Source organism: Spodoptera frugiperda, chromosome 24 (genome assembly GCF_023101765.2).
Source record: "Spodoptera frugiperda isolate SF20-4 chromosome 24, AGI-APGP_CSIRO_Sfru_2.0, whole genome shotgun sequence".
Taxonomy (NCBI): Eukaryota; Metazoa; Arthropoda; class Insecta; order Lepidoptera; family Noctuidae; genus Spodoptera; species Spodoptera frugiperda.
The window spans coordinates 4,627,934-4,651,086 of NC_064235.1; the positions used below are offsets into that span (position 1 = coordinate 4,627,934).

General features: G+C 49.7%; 4 protein-coding genes across 5 annotated transcripts; all 4 read right to left on the minus strand.

The window, feature by feature from the left end:
* Positions 1-213: 213 nt before the first annotated feature.
* On the minus strand, positions 214-22,077 carry LOC126912254 (uncharacterized). Of its 2 annotated transcripts, none has more exons than XM_050703786.1 (2): positions 20,877-22,077; positions 214-1,048 (listed from the first exon to the last, which is right to left on the minus strand). In XM_050703786.1, the coding sequence occupies exon 1, from the start codon at positions 21,951-21,953 to the stop codon at positions 21,348-21,350; it is 606 nt and encodes a 201-aa protein (XP_050559743.1). In that variant the 5' UTR covers positions 21,954-22,077; the 3' UTR covers positions 214-1,048; positions 20,877-21,347. The 2 variants fall into 2 exon arrangements, with proteins under 2 accessions (XP_050559743.1, XP_050559744.1); XM_050703787.1 differs by lacking the exon at positions 214-1,048 and adding an exon at positions 13,658-13,841.
* Positions 1,506-3,987, minus strand: LOC126912255 (histone H1.3-like). Its single transcript, XM_050703788.1, has 2 exons — positions 3,685-3,987; positions 1,506-1,869 (listed from the first exon to the last, which is right to left on the minus strand). The coding sequence occupies exons 1-2, from the start codon at positions 3,942-3,944 to the stop codon at positions 1,524-1,526; spliced, it is 606 nt and encodes a 201-aa protein (XP_050559745.1). The 5' UTR covers positions 3,945-3,987; the 3' UTR covers positions 1,506-1,523.
* LOC126912234 (histone H2B-like) lies at positions 17,862-18,809 on the minus strand. The gene has a single exon (XM_050703377.1). The coding sequence runs from the start codon at positions 18,423-18,425 to the stop codon at positions 17,862-17,864; it is 564 nt and encodes a 187-aa protein (XP_050559334.1). The 5' UTR covers positions 18,426-18,809.
* On the minus strand, positions 19,527-20,132 carry LOC118278434 (uncharacterized). Its single transcript, XM_035597618.2, has one exon. The coding sequence runs from the start codon at positions 20,130-20,132 to the stop codon at positions 19,527-19,529; it is 606 nt and encodes a 201-aa protein (XP_035453511.2).
* Positions 22,078-23,153: the final 1,076 nt, after the last annotated feature.

Genomic DNA, 23,153 nt, shown 5'->3' on the forward strand with positions numbered 1-23,153 from the left:
CGACGTGCTTGGTGGGCTCGTCGGCGGCCATCAGCGACCTGACGGAAGACTGCGCTGCCTTCGAGGCCGAAGCGACGGTGGGCCTCTTCTTGCTGTGACCTGGACCAGAAGACGCTCCGGCGGCGATGCGCTGGTAGCAGTCGTTGATGAACGACGTTACCGCGGACATGGCCTCGCTGGAGATACCAGAGTCCGCTTCGCCTTGCTTGTACAGCTCAACGTCGATCAGGTGCTGAGCGAGAAGAAGGTTGACGCCGTCCATGGCGTACTTCTTCTTGGTGGCACCACAATCGGTCGGCATGTCTGTGTAGTTATTATGACGAGATAAGAAACTAGAGAATGCGTGCTACCGAAGCGGAGTGCAGGTGCAGAGTAAGCGGTCAGCAGCGATAACACGCGTATTTATGCGATCGCACGCGAGCGACGTTAACGTTGGACGGCGCAAGATGCGCTACGCGCCCCGGACCAATCACAGCGCGTCACAGCGAGCGCTACGATCGTGCGGGATTGGGGGGCGGGGCGTTCGTCGCCAATGAGGGGTCGCGTCGAGCGGGCGAAACTTTTATCGCCACTGGCACAAACAACAACAAATAACTAAAACTCGACTGAAAGCTGTGTAGTTTTATTCATTCTTGACGTACCGTAACTATATACATAAAAAAAGGCGAAATCCCACCAAAATAATCATCGTGATAATTAAACTCGAAAGCGACCACGAACCTATGGTAAAGCCCTTATAAAGAAACGATTATTTTAAAAATATTTGTTTTTCGCGAGGAGCAAAGCTGATCTCTCCATTAGTGAAAGCAATAAGATTTAAGAATAGTCAGCCCATTCGGTGTTAGCCATTGATTTAGCTGAACAACGGGTTGGTTAGAGCTTCACAATTTCAGCGATGGAACATCGACAGAAGGAGCGGTGAGAGAATCCTTCGTAGCAAGCAGCTGTGACGGGGGTGAGGCTCACTTTTTGGCAGCGGCTTCATGCGTTACGTGAGCTAAGGTACGTACGTCACGTACGCGGCATCACCGTATACCGCCTGCGTGACCTGTCGCACGTACGCACGACGACGTTTCGTGAATAGTAGACCTAACCATCGCGAATAATTGACTCGAAAGCGACCACGAACCAATAGTAAACTATTAGGTACACTGTTGCGTGCAAACTTTGAAAATAAAAAAACTCAGTCGTTAAAGTCCTGAGTGATAGATTTGATATCTTTAGCAGAAGACGAAATTCGAATTCGGTCTGAAATTCACAACAGCTCGAATGTTGTCGAACTGGCTGTCCTGTTCATGTGCCGCCGAATGACACCACAATAAAATTCGTGCTTAAGAAACTTTTAAGATCCCATGCAAATTGAAGTAGTAATCGTCAACGTGATCGAGTAGGTGATCAAATTAACGTTTTGGTTTTTGACTCGGTGTTATAAAGAAACGAATATTTGTAAAATATTCATGACAAAATTGTTAGCCCTGAAAAGGGCTTTTTTGTGTGCGTCGTCAGACGACGATGCAAGGGACTTACTGGTCGGCAGCGGTGGCCTTCTTGCCCTTGGCGATTGACGGTTTCGCCATCTTCGCAGGTGGTCCCGGAGCTGCCGCGGACGACGCCTTTCTCTTGGCACCGGCCGCAGAGGCGTCAGGCTTGGCGCCCGACGAAGTCGTCAAAGGAGCCAGCATCTCAGCGTCGACCTTGTACTGCGCGCCGATGTACGTCTCTATCGCATCGAGAGAGGAGCCTTTACCCGTGCCATACTTCATCTCCCTGATGGCTTTGTTGATCGCCTCAGGGTGACTCGGCTTGGCGACGGCTCTGGCGCGCTTCCTGGCGACGTGCTTGGTGGGCTCGTCGGCGGCCATCAGCGACCTGACCGAAGACTGCGCTGCCTTCGAGGCCGAAGCGACGGTGGGCCTCTTCTTGTTGTGAGCTGGACCAGACACTCCGGCGGCGATGCGCTGGTAGCAGTCGTTGATAAACGACGTTACCGCGGACATGGCCTCGCTGGAGATACCAGAGTCCGCTTCGCCTTGCTTGTAGAGCTCCACGTCGATCAGGTGCTGAGCGAGAAGCAGGTTGACGCCGTCCATGGCGTACTTCTTCTTGGTGGCACTACAATCGGTCGGCATGTCTGTGCAGTGATATGACGAGATAAGAAACTAGAGAATGCGTGCTACCGAAGCGGAGTGCAGGTGCAGAGTAAGCGATCAGCAGCGATAACACGCGTATTTATGCGATCGCACGCGAGCGACGTTAACGTTGGACGGCGCAAGATGCGCTACGCGCCCCGGACCAATCACAGCGCGTCACAGCGAGCGCTACGATCGTGCGGGATAGGGGGGCGGGGCGTTCGTCGCCAATGAGGGGTCGCGTCGAGCGGGCGAAACTTTTATCGCCACTGGCACGAACAACAACAAATAACTGAAACTCAACTGAAAGCTGTGTAGTTTTATTAATTCTTGACGTACCGTAACTACATACATAAAAAAAGGCGAAAACCCACCAAAATAATCATCGTGATAATTAAACTCGAAAGCGACCACGAACCTATGGTAAAACCCTTATAAAGAAACGATTATTTTAAAAATATTCGTTTTTCGTGAGAAGCAAAGCTGATCTCTCCATTAGTGAAAGCAATAAGACAGCCCATTCGGTGTTAGCCATTGATTTAGCTGAACAACGGGTTGGTTAGAGCTTCACAATTTCAGCGATGGAACATCGACAGAAGGAGCGGTGAGAGAATCCTTCGTAGCAAGCAGCTGTGAATGGGGTGAGGCTCACTTTTTGGCAGCGGCTTCATGCGTTACGTGAGCTAAGGTACGTACGTCACGTACGCGGCATCACCGTACACAGCCTGCGTGACCTGTCGCACGTACGCACGACGACGTTTCGTGAATAGTAGACCTAACCATCGCAAATAATTGACTCGAAAGCGACCACGAACCAATAGTAATCTATTAGGTACACTGTTGCGTGCAAACTTTGAAAATAAAAAAACTCAGTCGTTAAAGTCCTGAGTGATAGATTTGATATCTTTAGCAGAAGACGAAATTCGAATTCGGTCTGAAATTCACAACAGCTTGTATGTTGTCGAATTGGCTGTCCTGTCCATGTGCCGCTGAATGACACCACAATAAAATTCGTGCTTAAGAAACTTTTAAGATCCCATGCAAATTGAAGTAGTAATCGTCAACGTGATCGAGTAGGTGATCAAATTAACGTTTTGGTTTTTGACTCGGTGTTATAAAGAAACGAATATTTGTAAAATATTCATGACAAAATTGTTAGCCCTGAAAAGGGCTTTTTTGTGTGCGTCGTCAGACGACGATGCAAGGGACTTACTGGTCGGCAGCGGTGGCCTTCTTGCCCTTGGCGATTGACGGTTTCGCCATCTTCGCAGGTGGTCCCGGAGCTGCTGCGGACGATGCCTTTCTCTTGGCACCGGCCGCAGAGGCGTCAGGCTTGGCGTCCGATGGAGTTGTCAACGGAGCCAGCATCTCAGCGTCGACCTTGTACTGCGCGCCGATGTACGTCTCGATCGCTTCCAGAGAGGAGCCTTTACCCGTGCCATACTTCATCTCCCTGACGGCTTTGTTGATCGCCTCAGGGTGACTCGGCTTGGCGACGGCTCTGGCGCGCTTCCTGGCGACGTGCTTGGTGGGCTCGTCGGCGGCCATCAGCGACCTGACGGAAGACTGCGCTGCCTTCGAGGCCGAGGCGACGGTGGGCCTCTTCTTGTTGGAAGCTGGGCCGGACGCTCCGGCGGCGATGCGCTGGTAGCAGTCGTTGATAAACGACGTTACCGCGGACATCGCCTCGCTGGAGATACCAGAGTCCGCTTCGCCTTGCTTGTACAGCTCAACGTCGATCAGGTGCTGAGCGAGAAGAAGGTTGACGCCGTCCATGGCGTACTTCTTCTTGGTGGCACTACAATCGGTCGGCATGTCTGTGCAGTTGTAATGACGAGATAAGAAACTAGAGAATGCGTGCTACCGAAGCGGAGTGCAGGTGCAGAGTAAGCGATCAGCGGCGATAACACGCGTATTTATGCGATCGCACGCGAGCGACGTTAACGTTGGACGGCGCAAGGTGCGCTACGCGCCCCGGACCAATCACAGCGCGTCACAGCGAGCGCTACGATCGTGCTGGACAGGGGGCGGGGCGTTCGTCGCCAATGAGGGGTTGCGTCGAGCGGGCGAAACTTTTATCGCCACTGGCACAAACAACAACAAATAACTGAAACTCAACTGAAAGTTGTGTAGTTTTATGAATTCTTGACGTACCGTAACTACATACATAAAAAAGGCGAAAACCCACCAAAATAATCATCGTGAAAATTAAACTCGAAAGCGACCACGAACCTATGGTAAAGCCCTTATAAAGGAACGATTATTTTAAAAATATTCGTTTTTCGTGAGGAGCAAAGCTGACCTCTCCATTAGTGAAAGCAATAAGATTTAAGAATAGTCAGCCCATTCGGTGTTAGCCATTGATTTACCTGAACAACGGGTTGGTTAGAGCTTCACAATTTCAACGATGGAACATCGACAGAAGGAGCGGTGAGAGAATCCTTCGTAGCAAGCAGCTGTGATGGGGATGGGGGTGAGGCTCACTTTTTGGCAGCGGCTTCATGCGTTACGTGAGCTAAGGTACGTACGTCACGTACGCGGCATCACCGTATACCGCCTGCGTGACCTGTCGCACGTACGCACGACGACGTTTCGCGAATAGTAGACCTAACCATCGCGAATAATTGACTCGAAAGCGACCACGAACCAATAGTAATCTATTAGGTACGCTGTTGCGTGCAAACTTTGAAAATAAAAAAACTCAGTTGTTAAAGTCCTGATAGATTTGATATCTTTAGCAGAAGACGAAATTCGAATTCGGTCTGAAATTCACAACAGCTTGAATGTTGTCGAACTGGCTGTCCTGTCCATGTGCCGCCGAATGACACCACAATAAAATTCGTGCTTAAGAAACTTTTAAGATCCCATGCAAATTGAAGTAGTAATCGTCAACGTGATCGAGTAGGTGATCAAATTAACGTTTTGGTTTTTGACTCGGTGTTATAAAGAAACGAATATTTGTAAAATATTCATGACAAAATTGTTAGCCCTGAAAAGGGCTTTTTTGTGTGCGTCGTCAGACGACGATGCAAGGGACTTACTGGTCGGCAGCGGACGTGGCCTTCTTGCCCTTGGCGATTGACGGTTTCGCCATCTTCGCAGGTGGTCCCGGAGCTGCCGCGGACGACGCCTTTCTCTTAGCGCCGGCCGCAGAGGCGTTAGGCTTGGCGTCCGATGGAGTGGTCAACGGAGCCAGCATCTCAGCGTCGACCTTGCACTGCGCGCCGATGTACGTCTCGATCGCTTCCAGAGAGGAGCCTTTACCCGTGCCATACTTCATCTCCCTGACGGCCTTGTTGATCGCCTCAGGGTGACTCGGCTTGGCGACGGCTCTGGCGCGCTTCCTGGCGACGTGCTTGGTGGGCTCGTCGGCGGCCATCAGCGACCTGACCGAAGACTGAGCTGCCTTCGAAGCCGAGGCGACGGTGGGCCTCTTCTTGTTGGAAGCTGGGCCGGACGCTCCGGCGGCGATGCGCTGGTAGCAGTCGTTGATGAACGACGTTACCGCGGACATCGCCTCGCTGGAGATACCAGAGTCCGCTTCGCCTTGCTTGTACAGCTCAACGTCGATCAGGTGCTGAGCGAGAAGAAGGTTGACGCCGTCCATGGCGTACTTCTTCTTGGTGGCACTACAATCGGTCGGCATGTCTGTGCAGTTGTAATGACGAGATAAGAAACTAGAGAATGCGTGCTACCGAAGCGGAGTGCAGGTGCAGAGTAAGCGATCAGCGGCGATAACACGCGTATTTATGCGATCGCACGCGAGCGACGTTAACGTTGGACGGCGCAAGATGCGCTACGCGCCCCGGACCAATCACAGCGCGTCACAGCGAGCGCTACGATCGTGCTGGACAGGGGGGCGGGGCGTTCGTCGCTAATGAGGGGTCGCGTCGAGCGGGCGAAACTTTTATCGCCACTGGCACAAACAACAACAAATAACTGAAACTCAACTGAAAGTTGTGTAGTTTTATGAATTCTTGACGTACCGTAACTACATACATAAAAAAGGCGAAAACCCACCAAAATAATCATCGTGAAAATTAAACTCGAAAGCGACCACGAACCTATGGTAAAGCCCTTATAAAGGAACGATTATTTTAAAAATATTCGTTTTTCGTGAGGAGCAAAGCTGACCTCTCCATTAGTGAAAGCAATAAGATTTAAGAATAGTCAGCCCATTCGGTGTTAGCCATTGATTTACCTGAACAACGGGTTGGTTAGAGCTTCACAATTTCAACGATGGAACATCGACAGAAGGAGCGGTGAGAGAATCCTTCGTAGCAAGCAGCTGTGATGGGGATGGGGGTGAGGCTCACTTTTTGGCAGCGGCTTCATGCGTTACGTGAGCTAAGGTACGTACGTCACGTACGCGGCATCACCGTATACCGCCTGCGTGACCTGTCGCACGTACGCACGACGACGTTTCGCGAATAGTAGACCTAACCATCGCGAATAATTGACTCGAAAGCGACCACGAACCAATAGTAATCTATTAGGTACGCTGTTGCGTGCAAACTTTGAAAATAAAAAAACTCAGTTGTTAAAGTCCTGATAGATTTGATATCTTTAGCAGAAGACGAAATTCGAATTCGGTCTGAAATTCACAACAGCTTGAATGTTGTCGAACTGGCTGTCCTGTCCATGTGCCGCCGAATGACACCACAATAAAATTCGTGCTTAAGAAACTTTTAAGATCCCATGCAAATTGAAGTAGTAATCGTCAACGTGATCGAGTAGGTGATCAAATTAACGTTTTGGTTTTTGACTCGGTGTTATAAAGAAACGAATATTTGTAAAATATTCATGACAAAATTGTTAGCCCTGAAAAGGGCTTTTTTGTGTGCGTCGTCAGACGACGATGCAAGGGACTTACTGGTCGGCAGCGGACGTGGCCTTCTTGCCCTTGGCGATTGACGGTTTCGCCATCTTCGCAGGTGGTCCCGGAGCTGCCGCGGACGACGCCTTTCTCTTAGCGCCGGCCGCAGAGGCGTTAGGCTTGGCGTCCGATGGAGTTGTCAACGGAGCCAGCATCTCAGCGTCGACCTTGCACTGCGCGCCGATGTACGTCTCGATCGCTTCCAGAGAGGAGCCTTTACCCGTGCCATACTTCATCTCCCTGACGGCCTTGTTGATCGCCTCAGGGTGACTCGGCTTGGCGACGGCTCTGGCGCGCTTCCTGGCGACGTGCTTGGTGGGCTCGTCGGCGGCCATCAGCGACCTGACCGAAGACTGAGCTGCCTTCGAAGCCGAGGCGACGGTGGGCCTCTTCTTGTTGGAAGCTGGGCCGGACGCTCCGGCGGCGATGCGCTGGTAGCAGTCGTTGATGAACGACGTTACCGCGGACATCGCCTCGCTGGAGATACCAGAGTCCGCTTCGCCTTGCTTGTACAGCTCAACGTCGATCAGGTGCTGAGCGAGAAGAAGGTTGACGCCGTCCATGGCGTACTTCTTCTTGGTGGCACTACAATCGGTCGGCATGTCTGTGCAGTTGTAATGACGAGATAAGAAACTAGAGAATGCGTGCTACCGAAGCGGAGTGCAGGTGCAGAGTAAGCGATCAGCGGCGATAACACGCGTATTTATGCGATCGCACGCGAGCGACGTTAACGTTGGACGGCGCAAGGTGCGCTACGCGCCCCGGACCAATCACAGCGCGTCACAGCGAGCGCTACGATCGTGCTGGACAGGGGGCGGGGCGTTCGTCGCCAATGAGGGGTTGCGTCGAGCGGGCGAAACTTTTATCGCCACTGGCACAAACAACAACAAATAACTGAAACTCAACTGAAAGTTGTGTAGTTTTATGAATTCTTGACGTACCGTAACTACATACATAAAAAAAGGCGAAAACCCACCAAAATAATCATCGTGAAAATTAAACTCGAAAGCGACCACGAACCTATGGTAAAGCCCTTATAAAGGAACGATTATTTTAAAAATATTCGTTTTTCGTGAGGAGCAAAGCTGACCTCTCCATTAGTGAAAGCAATAAGATTTAAGAATAGTCAGCCCATTCGGTGTTAGCCATTGATTTACCTGAACAACGGGTTGGTTAGAGCTTCACAATTTCAACGATGGAACATCGACAGAAGGAGCGGTGAGAGAATCCTTCGTAGCAAGCAGCTGTGATGGGGATGGGGGTGAGGCTCACTTTTTGGCAGCGGCTTCATGCGTTACGTGAGCTAAGGTACGTACGTCACGTACGCGGCATCACCGTATACCGCCTGCGTGACCTGTCGCACGTACGCACGACGACGTTTCGCGAATAGTAGACCTAACCATCGCGAATAATTGACTCGAAAGCGACCACGAACCAATAGTAATCTATTAGGTACGCTGTTGCGTGCAAACTTTGAAAATAAAAAAAACTCAGTCGTTAAAGTCCTGATGGATTTGATATGTTTAGCAGAAGACGAAATTCGAATTCGGTCTGAAATTCACAACAGCTTGAATGTTGTCGAACTGGCTGTCCTGTCCATGTGCCGCCGAATGACACCACAATAAAATTCGTGCTTAAGAAACTTTTAAGATCCCATGCAAATTGAAGTAGTAATCGTCAACGTGATCGAGTAGGTGATCAAATTAACGTTTTGGTTTTTGACTCGGTGTTATAAAGAAACGAATATTTGTAAAATATTCATGACAAAATTGTTAGCCCTGAAAAGGGCTTTTTTGTGTGCGTCGTCAGACGACGATGCAAGGGACTTACTGGTCGGCAGCGGACGTGGCCTTCTTGCCCTTGGCGATTGACGGTTTCGCCATCTTCGCAGGTGGTCCCGGAGCTGCCGCGGACGACGCCTTTCTCTTAGCGCCGGCCGCAGAGGCGTTAGGCTTGGCGTCCGATGGAGTTGTCAACGGAGCCAGCATCTCAGCGTCGACCTTGCACTGCGCGCCGATGTACGTCTCGATCGCTTCCAGAGAGGAGCCTTTACCCGTGCCATACTTCATCTCCCTGACGGCCTTGTTGATCGCCTCAGGGTGACTCGGCTTGGCGACGGCTCTGGCGCGCTTCCTGGCGACGTGCTTGGTGGGCTCGTCGGCGGCCATCAGCGACCTGACCGAAGACTGAGCTGCCTTCGAAGCCGAGGCGACGGTGGGCCTCTTCTTGTTGGAAGCTGGGCCGGACGCTCCGGCGGCGATGCGCTGGTAGCAGTCGTTGATGAACGACGTTACCGCGGACATCGCCTCGCTGGAGATACCAGAGTCCGCTTCGCCTTGCTTGTACAGCTCAACGTCGATCAGGTGCTGAGCGAGAAGAAGGTTGACGCCGTCCATGGCGTACTTCTTCTTGGTGGCACTACAATCGGTCGGCATGTCTGTGCAGTTGTAATGACGAGATAAGAAACTAGAGAATGCGTGCTACCGAAGCGGAGTGCAGGTGCAGAGTAAGCGATCAGCGGCGATAACACGCGTATTTATGCGATCGCACGCGAGCGACGTTAACGTTGGACGGCGCAAGGTGCGCTACGCGCCCCGGACCAATCACAGCGCGTCACAGCGAGCGCTACGATCGTGCGGGACAGGGGGGCGGGGCTTTCGTCGCCAATGAGGGGTTGCGTCGAGCGGGCGAAACTTTTATCGCCACTGGCACAAACAACAACAAATAACTGAAACTCAACTGAAAGTTGTGTAGTTTTATGAATTCTTGACGTACCGTAACTACATACATAAAAAAGGCGAAAACCCACCAAAATAATCATCGTGAAAATTAAACTCGAAAGCGACCACGAACCTATGGTAAAGCCCTTATAAAGGAACGATTATTTTAAAAATATTCGTTTTTCGTGAGGAGCAAAGCTGACCTCTCCATTAGTGAAAGCAATAAGATTTAAGAATAGTCAGCCCATTCGGTGTTAGCCATTGATTTACCTGAACAACGGGTTGGTTAGAGCTTCACAATTTCAACGATGGAACATCGACAGAAGGAGCGGTGAGAGAATCCTTCGTAGCAAGCAGCTGTGATGGGGATGGGGGTGAGGCTCACTTTTTGGCAGCGGCTTCATGCGTTACGTGAGCTAAGGTACGTACGTCACGTACGCGGCATCACCGTATACCGCCTGCGTGACCTGTCGCACGTACACACGACGACGTTTCGTGAATAGTAGACCTAACCATCGCGAATAATTGACTCGAAAGCGACCACGAACCAATAGTAATCCATTAGGTACACTGTTGCGTGCAAACTTTGAAAAAAAAAAAAAAAACTCAGTCGTTAAAGTCCTGATGGATTTGACATGTTTAGCAGAAGACGAAATTCGAATTCGGTCTGAAATTCACAACAGCTTGAATGTTGTCGAACTGGCTGTCCTGTCCATGTGCCGCCGAATGACACCACAATAAAATTCGTGCTTAAGAAACTTTTAAGATCCCATGCAAATTGAAGTAGTAATCGTCAACGTGATCGAGTAGGTGATCAAATTAACGTTTTGGTTTTTGACTCGGTGTTATAAAGAAACGAATATTTGTAAAATATTCATGACAAAATTGTTAGCCCTGAAAAGGGCTTTTTTGTGTGCGTCGTCAGACGACGATGCAAGGGACTTACTGGTCGGCAGCGGTGGCCTTCTTGCCCTTGGCGATTGACGGTTTCGCCATCTTCGCAGGTGGTCCCGGAGCTGCCGCGGACGACGCCTTTCTCTTAGCGCCGGCCGCAGAGGCGTTAGGCTTGGCGTCCGATGGAGTTGTCAACGGAGCCAGCATCTCAGCGTCGACCTTGTACTGCGCGCCGATGTACGTCTCGATCGCTTCCAGAGAGGAGCCTTTACCCGTGCCATACTTCATCTCCCTGACGGCCTTGTTGATCGCCTCAGGGTGACTCGGCTTGGCGACGGCTCTGGCGCGCTTCCTGGCGACGTGCTTGGTGGGCTCGTCGGCGGCCATCAGCGACCTGACCGAAGACTGAGCTGCCTTCGAAGCCGAGGCGACGGTGGGCCTCTTCTTGTTGGAAGCTGGGCCGGACGCTCCGGCGGCGATGCGCTGGTAGCAGTCGTTGATGAACGACGTTACCGCGGACATCGCCTCGCTGGAGATACCAGAGTCCGCTTCGCCTTGCTTGTACAGCTCAACGTCGATCAGGTGCTGAGCGAGAAGAAGGTTGACGCCGTCCATGGCGTACTTCTTCTTGGTGGCACTACAATCGGTCGGCATGTCTGTGCAGTTGTAATGACGAGATAAGAAACTAGAGAATGCGTGCTACCGAAGCGGAGTGCAGGTGCAGAGTAAGCGATCAGCAGCGATAACACGCGTATTTATGCGATCGCACGCGAGCGACGTTAACGTTGGACGGCGCAAGATGCGCTACGCGCCCCGGACCAATCACAGCGCGTCACAGCGAGCGCTACGATCGTGCGGGACAGGGGGGCGGGGCTTTCGTCGCCAATGAGGGGTTGCGTCGAGCGGGCGAAACTTTTATCGCCACTGGCACAAACAACAACAAATAACTGAAACTCAACTGAAAGCTGTGTAGTTTTATTAATTCTTGACGTACCGTAACTACATACATAAAAAAGGCGAAAACCCACCAAAATAATCATCGTGAAAATTAAACTCGAAAGCGACCACGAACCTATGGTAAAGCCCTTATAAAGGAACGATTATTTTAAAAATATTCGTTTTTCGTGAGGAGCAAAGCTGACCTCTCCATTAGTGAAAGCAATAAGATTTAAGAATAGTCAGCCCATTCGGTGTTAGCCATTGATTTACCTGAACAACGGGTTGGTTAGAGCTTCACAATTTCAACGATGGAACATCGACAGAAGGAGCGGTGAGAGAATCCTTCGTAGCAAGCAGCTGTGACGGGGGTGAGGCCCACTTTTTGGCAGCGGCTTCATGCGTTACGTGAGCTAAGGTACGTACGTCACGTACGCGGCATCACCGTATACCGCCTGCGTGACCTGTCGCATGTACGCACGACGACGTTTCGTGAATAGTAGACCTAACCATCGCGAATAATTGACTCGAAAGCGACCACGAACCAATAGTAATCTATTAGGTACACTGTTGCGTGCAAACTTTGAAAATAAAAAAAACTCAGTCGTTAAAGTCCTGATAGATTTGATATCTTTAGCAGAAGACGAAATTCGAATTCGGTCTGAAATTCACAACAGCTTGAATGTTGTCGAACTGGCTGTCCTGTCCATGTGCCGCCGAATGACACCACAATAAAATTCGTGCTTAAGAAACTTTTAAGATCCCATGCAAATTGAAGTAGTAATCGTCAACGTGATCGAGTAGGTGATCAAATTAACGTTTTGGTTTTTGACTCGGTGTTATAAAGAAACGAATATTTGTAAAATATTCATGACAAAATTGTTAGCCCTGAAAAGGGCTTTTTTGTGTGCGTCGTCAGACGACGATGCAAGGGACTTACTGGTCGGCAGCGGTGGCCTTCTTGCCCTTGGCGATTGACGGTTTCGCCATCTTCGCAGGTGGTCCCGGAGCTGCCGCGGACGACGCCTTTCTCTTAGCGCCGGCCGCAGAGGCGTTAGGCTTGGCGTCCGATGGAGTTGTCAACGGAGCCAGCATCTCAGCGTCGACCTTGTACTGCGCGCCGATGTACGTCTCGATCGCTTCCAGAGAGGAGCCTTTACCCGTGCCATACTTCATCTCCCTGACGGCCTTGTTGATCGCCTCAGGGTGACTCGGCTTGGCGACGGCTCTGGCGCGCTTCCTGGCGACGTGCTTGGTGGGCTCGTCGGCGGCCATCAGCGACCTGACCGAAGACTGAGCTGCCTTCGAAGCCGAGGCGACGGTGGGCCTCTTCTTGTTTTGAGCTGGGCCGGACGCTCCGGCGGCGATGCGCTGGTAGCAGTCGTTGATAAACGACGTTACCGCGGACATGGCTTCGCTGGAGATACCAGAGTCCGCTTCGCCTTGCTTGTACAGCTCAACGTCGATCAGGTGCTGAGCGAGAAGAAGGTTGACGCCGTCCATGGCGTACTTCTTCTTGGTGGCACTACAATCGGTCGGCATGTCTGTGCAGTTGTAATGACGAGATAAGAAACTAGAGAATGCGTGCTACCGAAGCGGAGTGCAGGTGCAGAGTAAGCGATCAGCAGCGATAACACGCGTATTTATGCGATCGCACGCGAGCGACGTTAACGTTGGACGGCGCAAGATGCGCTACGCGCCCCGGACCAATCACAGCGCGTCACAGCGAGCGCTACGATCGTGCGGGATTGGGGGCGGGGCGTTCGTCGCCAATGAGGGGTCGCGTCGAGCGGGCGAAACTTTTATCGCCACTGGCACAAACAACAACAAATAACTAAAACTCGACTGAAAGCTGTGTAGTTTTATGAATTCTTGACGTACCGTAACTATATACATAAAAAAAGGCGAAAACCCACCAAAATAATCATCGTGAAAATTAAACTCGAAAGCGACCACGAACCTATGGTAAAGCCCTTATAAAGAAACGATTATTTTAAAAATACGTTTTTCGTGAGGAGCAAAGCTGACCTCTCCATTAGTGAAAGCAATAAGATTTAAGAATAGTCAGCCCATTCGGTGTTAGCCATTGATTTACCTGAACAACGGGTTGGTTAGAGCTTCACAATTTCAACGATGGAACATCGACAGAAGGAGCGGTGAGAGAATCCTTCGTAGCAAGCAGCTGTGACGGGGGTGAGGCTCACTTTTTGGCAGCGGCTTCATGCGTTACGTGAGCTAAGGTACGTACGTCACGTACGCGGCATCACCGTATACCGCCTGCGTGACCTGTCGCACGTACGCACGACGACGTTTCGTGAATAGTAGACCTAACCATCGCGAATAATTGACTCGAAAGCGACCACGAACCAATAGTAATCTATTAGGTACACTGTTGCGTGCAAACTTTGAAAATAAAAAAACTCAGTCGTTAAAGTCCTGATAGATTTGACATGTTTAGCAGAAGACGAAATTCGAATTCGGTCTGAAATTCACAACAGCTCGAATGTTGTCGAACTGGCTGTCCTGTCCGTGTGCCGCTGAATGACACCACAATAAAATTCGTGCTTAAGAAACTTTTAAGATCCCATGCAAATTGAAGTAATAATCGTCAACGTGATCGAGTAGGTGATCAAATTAACGTTTTGGTTTTTGACTCGGTGTTATAAAGAAACGAATATTTGTAAAATATTCATGACAAAATTGTTAGCCCTGAAAAGGGCTTTTTTGTGTGCGTCGTCAGACGACGATGCAAGGGACTTACTTGTCGGCAGCGGCGGCCTTCTTGCCCTTGGCGATTGGATTTCGCCATGGTCGCAGATCGTCCCGGAGCTGCCGCGGACGACGCCTTTCTCTTGGCACCGGCCGCAACGTCAGGCTTGGCACCGACGAAGTCTTGTCAAAGGAGCCAGCATCTCAGCGTCGACCTACTGCGCGCCGATGTACGGATCGCATCGAGAGACCGACTTTACCCGTGCCATACTTCATCTCCCTGATGGCGCTTGTTGATCGCCTCAGGGTGACTCGGCTTGGCACGGCTCTGGCGAGCTTCCTGGCGACGTGCTTGGTGGGCTCGTCGGCGGCCATCAGCGACCTGACGGAAATGCGCTGCCTTCGAGAGCGATGGGCCTCTTCTTGTTGTGAGCTGGACCAGATCCGGCGGCGATGCGCTGGTACAGTCGTTGATATACGACGTTATGCAGACATGGCCTCGCTGGAGATACCAGAGTCCGCTTCACCTTGCTTGTGAGCTCCACGTCGATCAGGTGCTGAACGAGAAGAAGGTTGAAGCCGTCCATTACTTCTTCTTGGTGGACCAGAATCGGTCGGCATGTCTTAGATGATATGACGATTTAAGAAACTAGACTGTGCGTGCTGCGAAGCGGAGTGCAGGTGCAGAGTAAGCGATCAGCAGCGATAACACGCGTATTTATGCGATCGCACGCGAGCGGCGTTAACGTTGGACGGCGCAAGGTGCGACTACGCGCCCCGGACCAATCACAGCGCGTCACAGCGAGCGCTACGATCGTGCGGGATAGGGGGGCGGGGCGTTCGTCGCCAATGAGGGGTCGCGTCGAGCGGGCGAAACTTTTATCGCCACTGGCACGAACAACAACAAATGAGGAAAGATTTTTAATATTTCTTGCACTTTAACTACATACGTATACCTAAAAAAATATGCAAAAGCCTGCCAGTCCAATCATCGTGAAAAATAAACTATTAGCGACCACGAACCAATAGTAAAGTACCTTTTGAAACGTATTCACGTTCTGCCGATACCATGCAAATTTTGAGAACAAACGACAACGTGACTCGATTAGGTGACTAGCAATTAATGATCGTTCATGTGTTTTAGTCATGCTGATGTTGAGTATGTAACTTATACTCTCACAATAAAGTATTTTACAAAGTCATATGAAAATTCCGATTTGGTGGACACGAGTACACGACCTCACCATATCCAACGCAGCAACTACTCCAACATTCGCCGTACAGGATATATTTTGTAGAGTGTGCATCTGATCTATTCGACCTTATCTTACCGCCATCCTTTTAACATAGGACTAGTATTGATTCAGCATTTCGCTGGCTTCGTCAAGGTAAAGTTTCGAGGTACCTTACCGACACGCGGCATCACCGTATACCGCCTGCGTGACCTGTCGCACGTACGCACGACGACGTTTCGTGAAGAATTAACTCGAAAGCGACCACGAACCAATAGTAGCCCCTTAGGCTTTTTGTGTGCATCGTCAAAATACAACAAATAACTGAAGCTGAACTGAAAGCTGTGTAGTTTTATTTATTCTTGCATATGATGTACTTTAACTTCACATAGGTAATACCTAAGAAAAGATACACAAAAACCCATCAGACTAATCATCGTGAAAAATAAACTCGAAAGCGACCACGAACCAATAGTAAGCCCATTATAATTATTATATTATGATAAAAAAAAAATACGTGTCTTATATTTTCTCTTATCTAACTGAGGGACTAAATACATTTCTAATTTTTATATCCCGTCATCCCTAAACTTGTATTGATGTGTCCGACAGGGTCCATAGGTCGTAATTATGTTTACCACCTAAGCCTTACATGTAAAAGTATTGAATATCACTATTCAGAGTCATCTATTCAAACTTAAATAGGTACTTGCAGTTGAAAGCATGATAAACTTTTTTTTAAGGGAGAAAATCATCCAATGAGATCTCTCGCCTTGGGCGAGGCGAGGAGTGTCGAACTAAAAATCACCCCGTTCTTACTCCTGTTTTTCGAGCCAGAGCCCCGGTAAACCCGTTGGGTACTCCGCAGCTCTGGGAAACTTTTACACCTACTGTTGTCTCTCTGTATTACTCCGGGTGATCCGGCTCCGGCTCGAATAGCAGGAGTAGTTTTTTGAGTAGGAGTAGAGTTTTTAGAGTCAGTAAGAGTCTGACACTCCCTCTCGCCTCGCCCAAGGCGAGAGAAGGCGACGATACGACTCCCTCAAAAGAAAAAAAAAACTAAAAAGTTGTACCCCGTTTGAGCTTTCCTTGAAATTACTTACGCTACACAAAGATGTTGTAATATTGTTTTTCGACTTTCTGTATCCCAGAAACGAATATTTTGTGAAATATTCATGATAACAATGTTAGCCCTGAAAAGGGCTCTTTGATTGTGTGGGTGTAATTCCCACCGCCAGCATACAGTCAGAAGTAACTGATTACTTCTTAGTTGCTTTCTTGGGTGCTGACTTCGACTTGGATTGCTTCTTGTGTTTGGGCGCTTTTAGTTTCTTGGCTATGATCTTCGCGATTTTCTTCACCTCCTTGAAAAACCTGAATGGTCCCGACTTGGTCTTTTCCGAAGCACCTTTGCCCTTGGTGAGCGTATCGGGTTCGATGGCGCTGTTCAGACACGTTCTAATGTATGAAGCCAATTTCTTCTTAACCTGCGCGGCTACGTAGTCCTTAACAGCCTGCAGGGATGACACGCAGATATCCTTCGCCTCTTTGATGAATCCGTCGTACCCAGTGACGGCTTCATGTCCTTCGCTCACGCAGCTGTCGTTCACGGACGAGTTAATGATAGAAATGGCCAAAGCCATAAACAGGATGACGTGCTTCAACATCTTCCAAATGTTCTTCATGTCGGTCTTTGAGATGACGATAGCGTTGAGCGGCGATCGGTTGATGGCGAAGCGGAGTGCAGGTGCAGAGTAAGCGATCAGCAGCGATAACACGCGTATTTATGCGATCGCACGCGAGCGACGTTAACGTTGGACGGCGCAAGATGCGATACGCGCCCCGGACCAATCACAGCGCGTCACAGCGAGCGCTACGATCGTGCGGGATAGGGGGGCGGGGCGTTCGTCGCCAATGAGGGGTCGCGTCGAGCGGGCGAAACTTTTATCGCCACTGGCACAAACAACAACAAATGAGGGAAGTTTTTTATACAAAAGCCCGCCAGTATAAACTCGAAAGCGACCACGAACCAATAGTAAGCCCATTACACTGTAGCGTGCGAGCTGATTTATCCCGTAGCATCACGTGCGTGAGTTTAAATATTTGTTAATAAGGTTAGTTGACATACAAATAAAATTAAAGTAAGTTAAAACCATTTTTCCTAATTAAGGTTACTTTCGTTGTCTGCCTATTGCAAGGTTTACGTGATCGAGTAGGTGATTAAATTAACGTTTTGGTTTTTGACTCGCTGTTATAAAGAAACGAATATATTATAATATTCATGATTAAATTGTTAGCCCTGAAAAGGGCTTTTTGGTGTGCATCGTCAGCCATTGAAGTGTGTGGATGGTTCCCGACGTCAGTTTCACTTTTTGCGAAGCTTACGTTTGACGAAAGGTGATGGCCTTGACGTCGGGATGAGCGTACCTTCTTCGACAGCGCCCTTCAGATCGTTTCTAAGGAACGGAGCCAGTCTCTCGGCATCGACTTTGTACTGCGCGCCGATATACTCCTTGATATCGCGCAGAGAACAACCGTCGAGTTCATTCGTCGTCGAAAATGTGTCGTCGACGAGATGTGAACTGGTGTACTTGGCCAGGGCCTCGACACCCTCTCTTTCGGCTTGCTTGGCGAGATCACCGGACAACAGGAACCTGACCGAGGTTTGGATATCCTTGGCGGTGATGGTCGATCTCTTGCTGTACTGGGTGAGACGAGACGCTTCTCCGGCAATACGCTCGAAGCTATCGTTCAGGAACGAGTTCATGATCGACATTGCCTTGCCGGAGATACCGATGTCCGGGTGGAACTGCTTCAGCACCTTGGCGACGTAGGCGGCGTAATTAGTTTCCGTCGTCGCCTTGATGATGGTCTTCTGGGCCTTGCTTCTTGTCTTCTTGGCAGCCTTACCACTCGTCTTGGGCGGCATTCTTGAAGGACGATATAAAGAGAAATTCGAATTAAAACGAGAAATACGTGCTACCGAAGCTAAGTTCAGTCGCAGAATAAAGAACTGACAGCGATATCGTGTGTATTTATACGATAACACGCGAGCGACGTTAGCGTTGAACGATGAACCGTTCGATGCGCTTCTAGGACCAATCACAGCGCATCAGAGTGAACATTGTGATAGTGAACGGGGTGAGTGGGCGGGGCTATCGACCGCCGTCCGTGAGAAGCAAAGCTGATCTCTCCATTAGTGAAAGCAATAAGATTTAAGAATAGTCAGCCCATTCGGTGTTAGCCATTGCTAAAGAACCGTACCAACACCTGGTAACATCTGTCGTTTCCAACACGGTTCATACCTCCGAGGAGGAACAGTCCCTACCATGCAGCGATACCGGTAGCACATAGGTTACCGATCTATATAGGATCTTTAGCAGAAGACGAAATTCGAATTTGAAAATTTGTTTTGACCCATACTTTTTTTTTTTCGATGGGTCAAAATTATCCTAATGACTTTTCCCGTCATGTCTCTCAAGCCTCAAAGAGGGGACTCTATAACAGGGGATGCTATAACAGTGAGCCCATATTTAGGGACCCTGACAATGACATTAATTTTCCTAAAGCTGGTGCCAACTTTTGAACGTACGCTTTACGCGAAAAAAGCAGGAACTGATTATTTCGACTTTTGTTATTTCTGAAATGATAAAAAATCGGGATGTTTTATTTTTTGCTTACGCACGTTGGGGCCCCCGTAGGCCGGGGCCCCCTATAATTGATACGGCAGATACGCGCTAGCTACGCCCCTGGGTCTGAAATTCACAACAGCTCGAATGTTGTCGAACTGGCTGTCCTGTCCGTGTGCCGCTGAATGACACCACAATAAAATTCGTGCTTAAGAAACTTTTAAGATCCCATGCAAATTGAAGTAATAATCGTCAACGTGATCGAGTAGGTGATCAAATTAACGTTTTGGTTTTTGACTCGGTGTTATAAAGAAACGAATATTTGTAAAATATTCATGACAAAATTGTTAGCCCTGAAAAGGGCTTTTTTGTGTGCATCGTCAGACGACGATGCAAGGGACTTACTTGTCGGCAGCGGCGGCCTTCTTGCCCTTGGCGATTGATGATTTCGCCATCTTCGCAGGTGGTCCCGGAGCTGCCGCGGACGACGCCTTTCTCTTAGCGCCGGCCGCAGAGGCGTCAGGCTTGGCGCCCGACGAAGTCGTCAAAGGAGCCAGCATCTCAGCGTCGACCTTGTACTGCGCGCCGATGTACGTCTCTATCGCATCGAGAGAGGAGCCTTTACCCGTGCCATACTTCATCTCCCTGACGGCCTTGTTGATCGCCTCAGGGTGACTCGGCTTGGCGACGGCTCTGGCGCGCTTCCTGGCGACGTGCTTGGTGGGCTCGTCGGCGGCCATCAGCGACCTGACGGAAGACTGAGCTGCCTTCGAGGCCGAAGCGACGGTGGGCCTCTTCTTGTTGGGAGCTGGACCAGACGCTCCGGCGGCGATGCGCTGGTAGCAGTCGTTGATGAACGACGTTACCGCAGACATGGCCTCGCTGGAGATACCAGAGTCCGCTTCACCTTGCTTGTAGAGCTCCACGTCGATGAGGTGCTGAGCGAGAAGAAGGTTGACGCCGTCCATGGCGTACTTCTTCTTGGTGGCACCACAATCGGTCGGCATGTCTGTAGATGATATGACGAGATAAGAAACTAGAGAATGCGTGCTACCGAAGCGGAGTGCAGGTGCAGAGTAAGCGGTCAGCAGCGATAACACGCGTATTTATGCGATCGCACGCGAGCGACGTTAACGTTGGACGGCGCAAGATGCGCTACGCGCCCCGGACCAATCACAGCGCGTCACAGCGAGCGCTACGATCGTGCGGGATTGGGGGCGGGGCGTTCGTCGCCAATGAGGGGTCGCGTCGAGCGGGCGAAACTTTTATCGCCACTGGCACAAACAACAACAAATAACTAAAACTCGACTGAAAGCTGTGTAGTTTTATTCATTCTTGACGTACCGTAACTATATACATAAAAAAAGGCGAAATCCCACCAAAATAATCATCGTGATAATTAAACTCGAAAGCGACCACGAACCTATGGTAAAGCCCTTATAAAGAAACGATTATTTTAAAAATATTTGTTTTTCGCGAGGAGCAAAGCTGATCTCTCCATTAGTGAAAGCAATAAGATTTAAGAATAGTCAGCCCATTCGGTGTTAGCCATTGATTTAGCTGAACAACGGGTTAGTTAGAGCTTCACAATTTCAGCGATGGAACATCGACAGAAGGAGCGGTGAGAGAATCCTTCGTAGCAAGCAGCTGTGACGGGGGTGAGGCTCACTTTTTGGCAGCGGCTTCATGCGTTACGTGAGCTAAGGTACGTACGTCACGTACGCGGCATCACCGTACACAGCCTGCGTGACCTGTCGCACGTACGCACGGCGACGTTTCGTGAATAGTACACCTAACCATCGCGAATAATTGACTCGAAAGCGACCACGAACCAATAGTAATCCGTTAGGTACACTGTTGCGTGCAAACTTTGAAAATAAAAAAACTCAGTCGTTAAAGTCCTGATAGATTTGACATGTTTAGCAGAAGACGAAATTCGAATTCGGTCTGAAATTCACAACAGCTCGAATGTTGTCGAACTGGCTGTCCTGTCCATGTGCCGCTGAATGACACCACAATAAAATTCGTGCTTAAGAAACTTTTAAGATCCCATGCAAATTGAAGTAATAATCGTCAACGTGATCGAGTAGGTGATCAAATTAACGTTTTGGTTTTTGACTCGGTGTTATAAAGAAACGAATATTTGTAAAATATTCATGACAAAATTGTTAGCCCTGAAAAGGGCTTTTTTGTGTGCATCGTCAGACGACGATGCAAGGGACTTACTTGTCGGCAGCGGCGGCCTTCTTGCCCTTGGCGATTGATGATTTCGCCATCTTCGCAGGTGGTCCCGGAGCTGCCGCGGACGACGCCTTTCTCTTGGCACCGGCCGCAGAGGCGTCAGGCTTGGCGCCCGACGAAGTCGTCAAAGGAGCCAGCATCTCAGCGTCGACCTTGTACTGCGCGCCGATGTACGTCTCTATCGCATCGAGAGAGGAGCCTTTACCCGTGCCATACTTCATCTCCCTGATGGCTTTGTTGATCGCCTCAGGGTGACTCGGCTTGGCGACGGCTCTGGCGCGCTTCCTGGCGACGTGCTTGGCGGGCTCGTCGGCGGCCATCAGCGACCTGACGGAAGACTGCGCTGCCTTCGAGGCCGAAGCGACGGTGGGCCTCTTCTTGTTGTGAGCTGGACCAGACGCTCCGGCGGCGATGCGCTGGTAGCAGTCGTTGATATACGACGTTACCGCAGACATGGCCTCGCTGGAGATACCAGAGTCCGCTTCACCTTGCTTGTAGAGCTCCACGTCGATGAGGTGCTGAGCGAGAAGAAGGTTGACGCCGTCCATGGCGTACTTCTTCTTGGTGGCACCACAATCGGTCGGCATGTCTGTAGATGATATGACGAGATAAGAAACTAGAGAATGCGTGCTACCGAAGCGGAGTGCAGGTGCAGAGTAAGCGGTCGGCAGCGATAACACGCGTATTTATGCGATCGCACGCGAGCGACGTTAACGTCGGACGGCGCAAGATGCGCTACGCGCCCCGGACCAATCACAGCGCGTCACAGCGAGCGCTACGATCGTGCGGGATTGGGGGCGGGGCGTTCGTCGCCAATGAGGGGTCGCGTCGAGCGGGCGAAACTTTTATCGCCACTGGCACAAACAACAACAAATAACTAAAACTCGACTGAAAGCTGTGTAGTTTTATTCATTCTTGACGTACCGTAACTATATACATAAAAAAGGCGAAAACCCACCAAAATAATCATCGTGAAAATTAAACTCGAAAGCGACCACGAACCTATGGTAAAGCCCTTATAAAGAAACGATTATTTTAAAAATATTAGTTTTTCGTGAGATGCAAAGCTGATCTCTCCATTAGTGAAAGCAATAAGATTTAAGAATAGTCAGCCCATTCGGTGTTAGCCATTGATTTAGCTGAACAACGGGTTGGTTAGAGCTTCACAATTTCAGCGATGAAACATCGACAGAAGGAGCGGTGAGAGAATCCTTCGTAGCAAGCAGCTGTGACGGGGGTGAGGCTCAATTTTTGGCAGCGGCTTCATGCGTTACGTGAGCTAAGGTACGTACGTCACGTACGCGGCATCACCGTATACCGCCTGCGTGACCTGTCGCACGTACGCACGACGACGTTTCGTGAATAGTAGACCTAACCATCGCGAATAATTGACTCGAAAGCGACCACGAACCAATAGTAATCCATTAGGTACACTGTTGCGTGCAAACTTTGAAAATAAAAAAAACTCAGTCGTTAAAGTCCTGATGGATTTGATATGTTTAGCAGAAGACGAAATTCGAATTCGGTCTGAAATTCACAACAGCTTGAATGTTGTCGAACTGGCTGTCCTGTCCATGTGCCGCCGAATGACACCATAATAAAATTCTTCGATGTCCGAAGTTAATAACTTTGATGTTTTTAAAATAAAACACGGTATATCATACAAATGGATATATTTAATATACATTTAAGTCCGCTACATTAGGAAACAGATGATAAACTGTAAAATCATAATGAAAATGTTATAGAAATAAAGTTTGATGGAGCATTTCTCTGGCTTCGTCAAG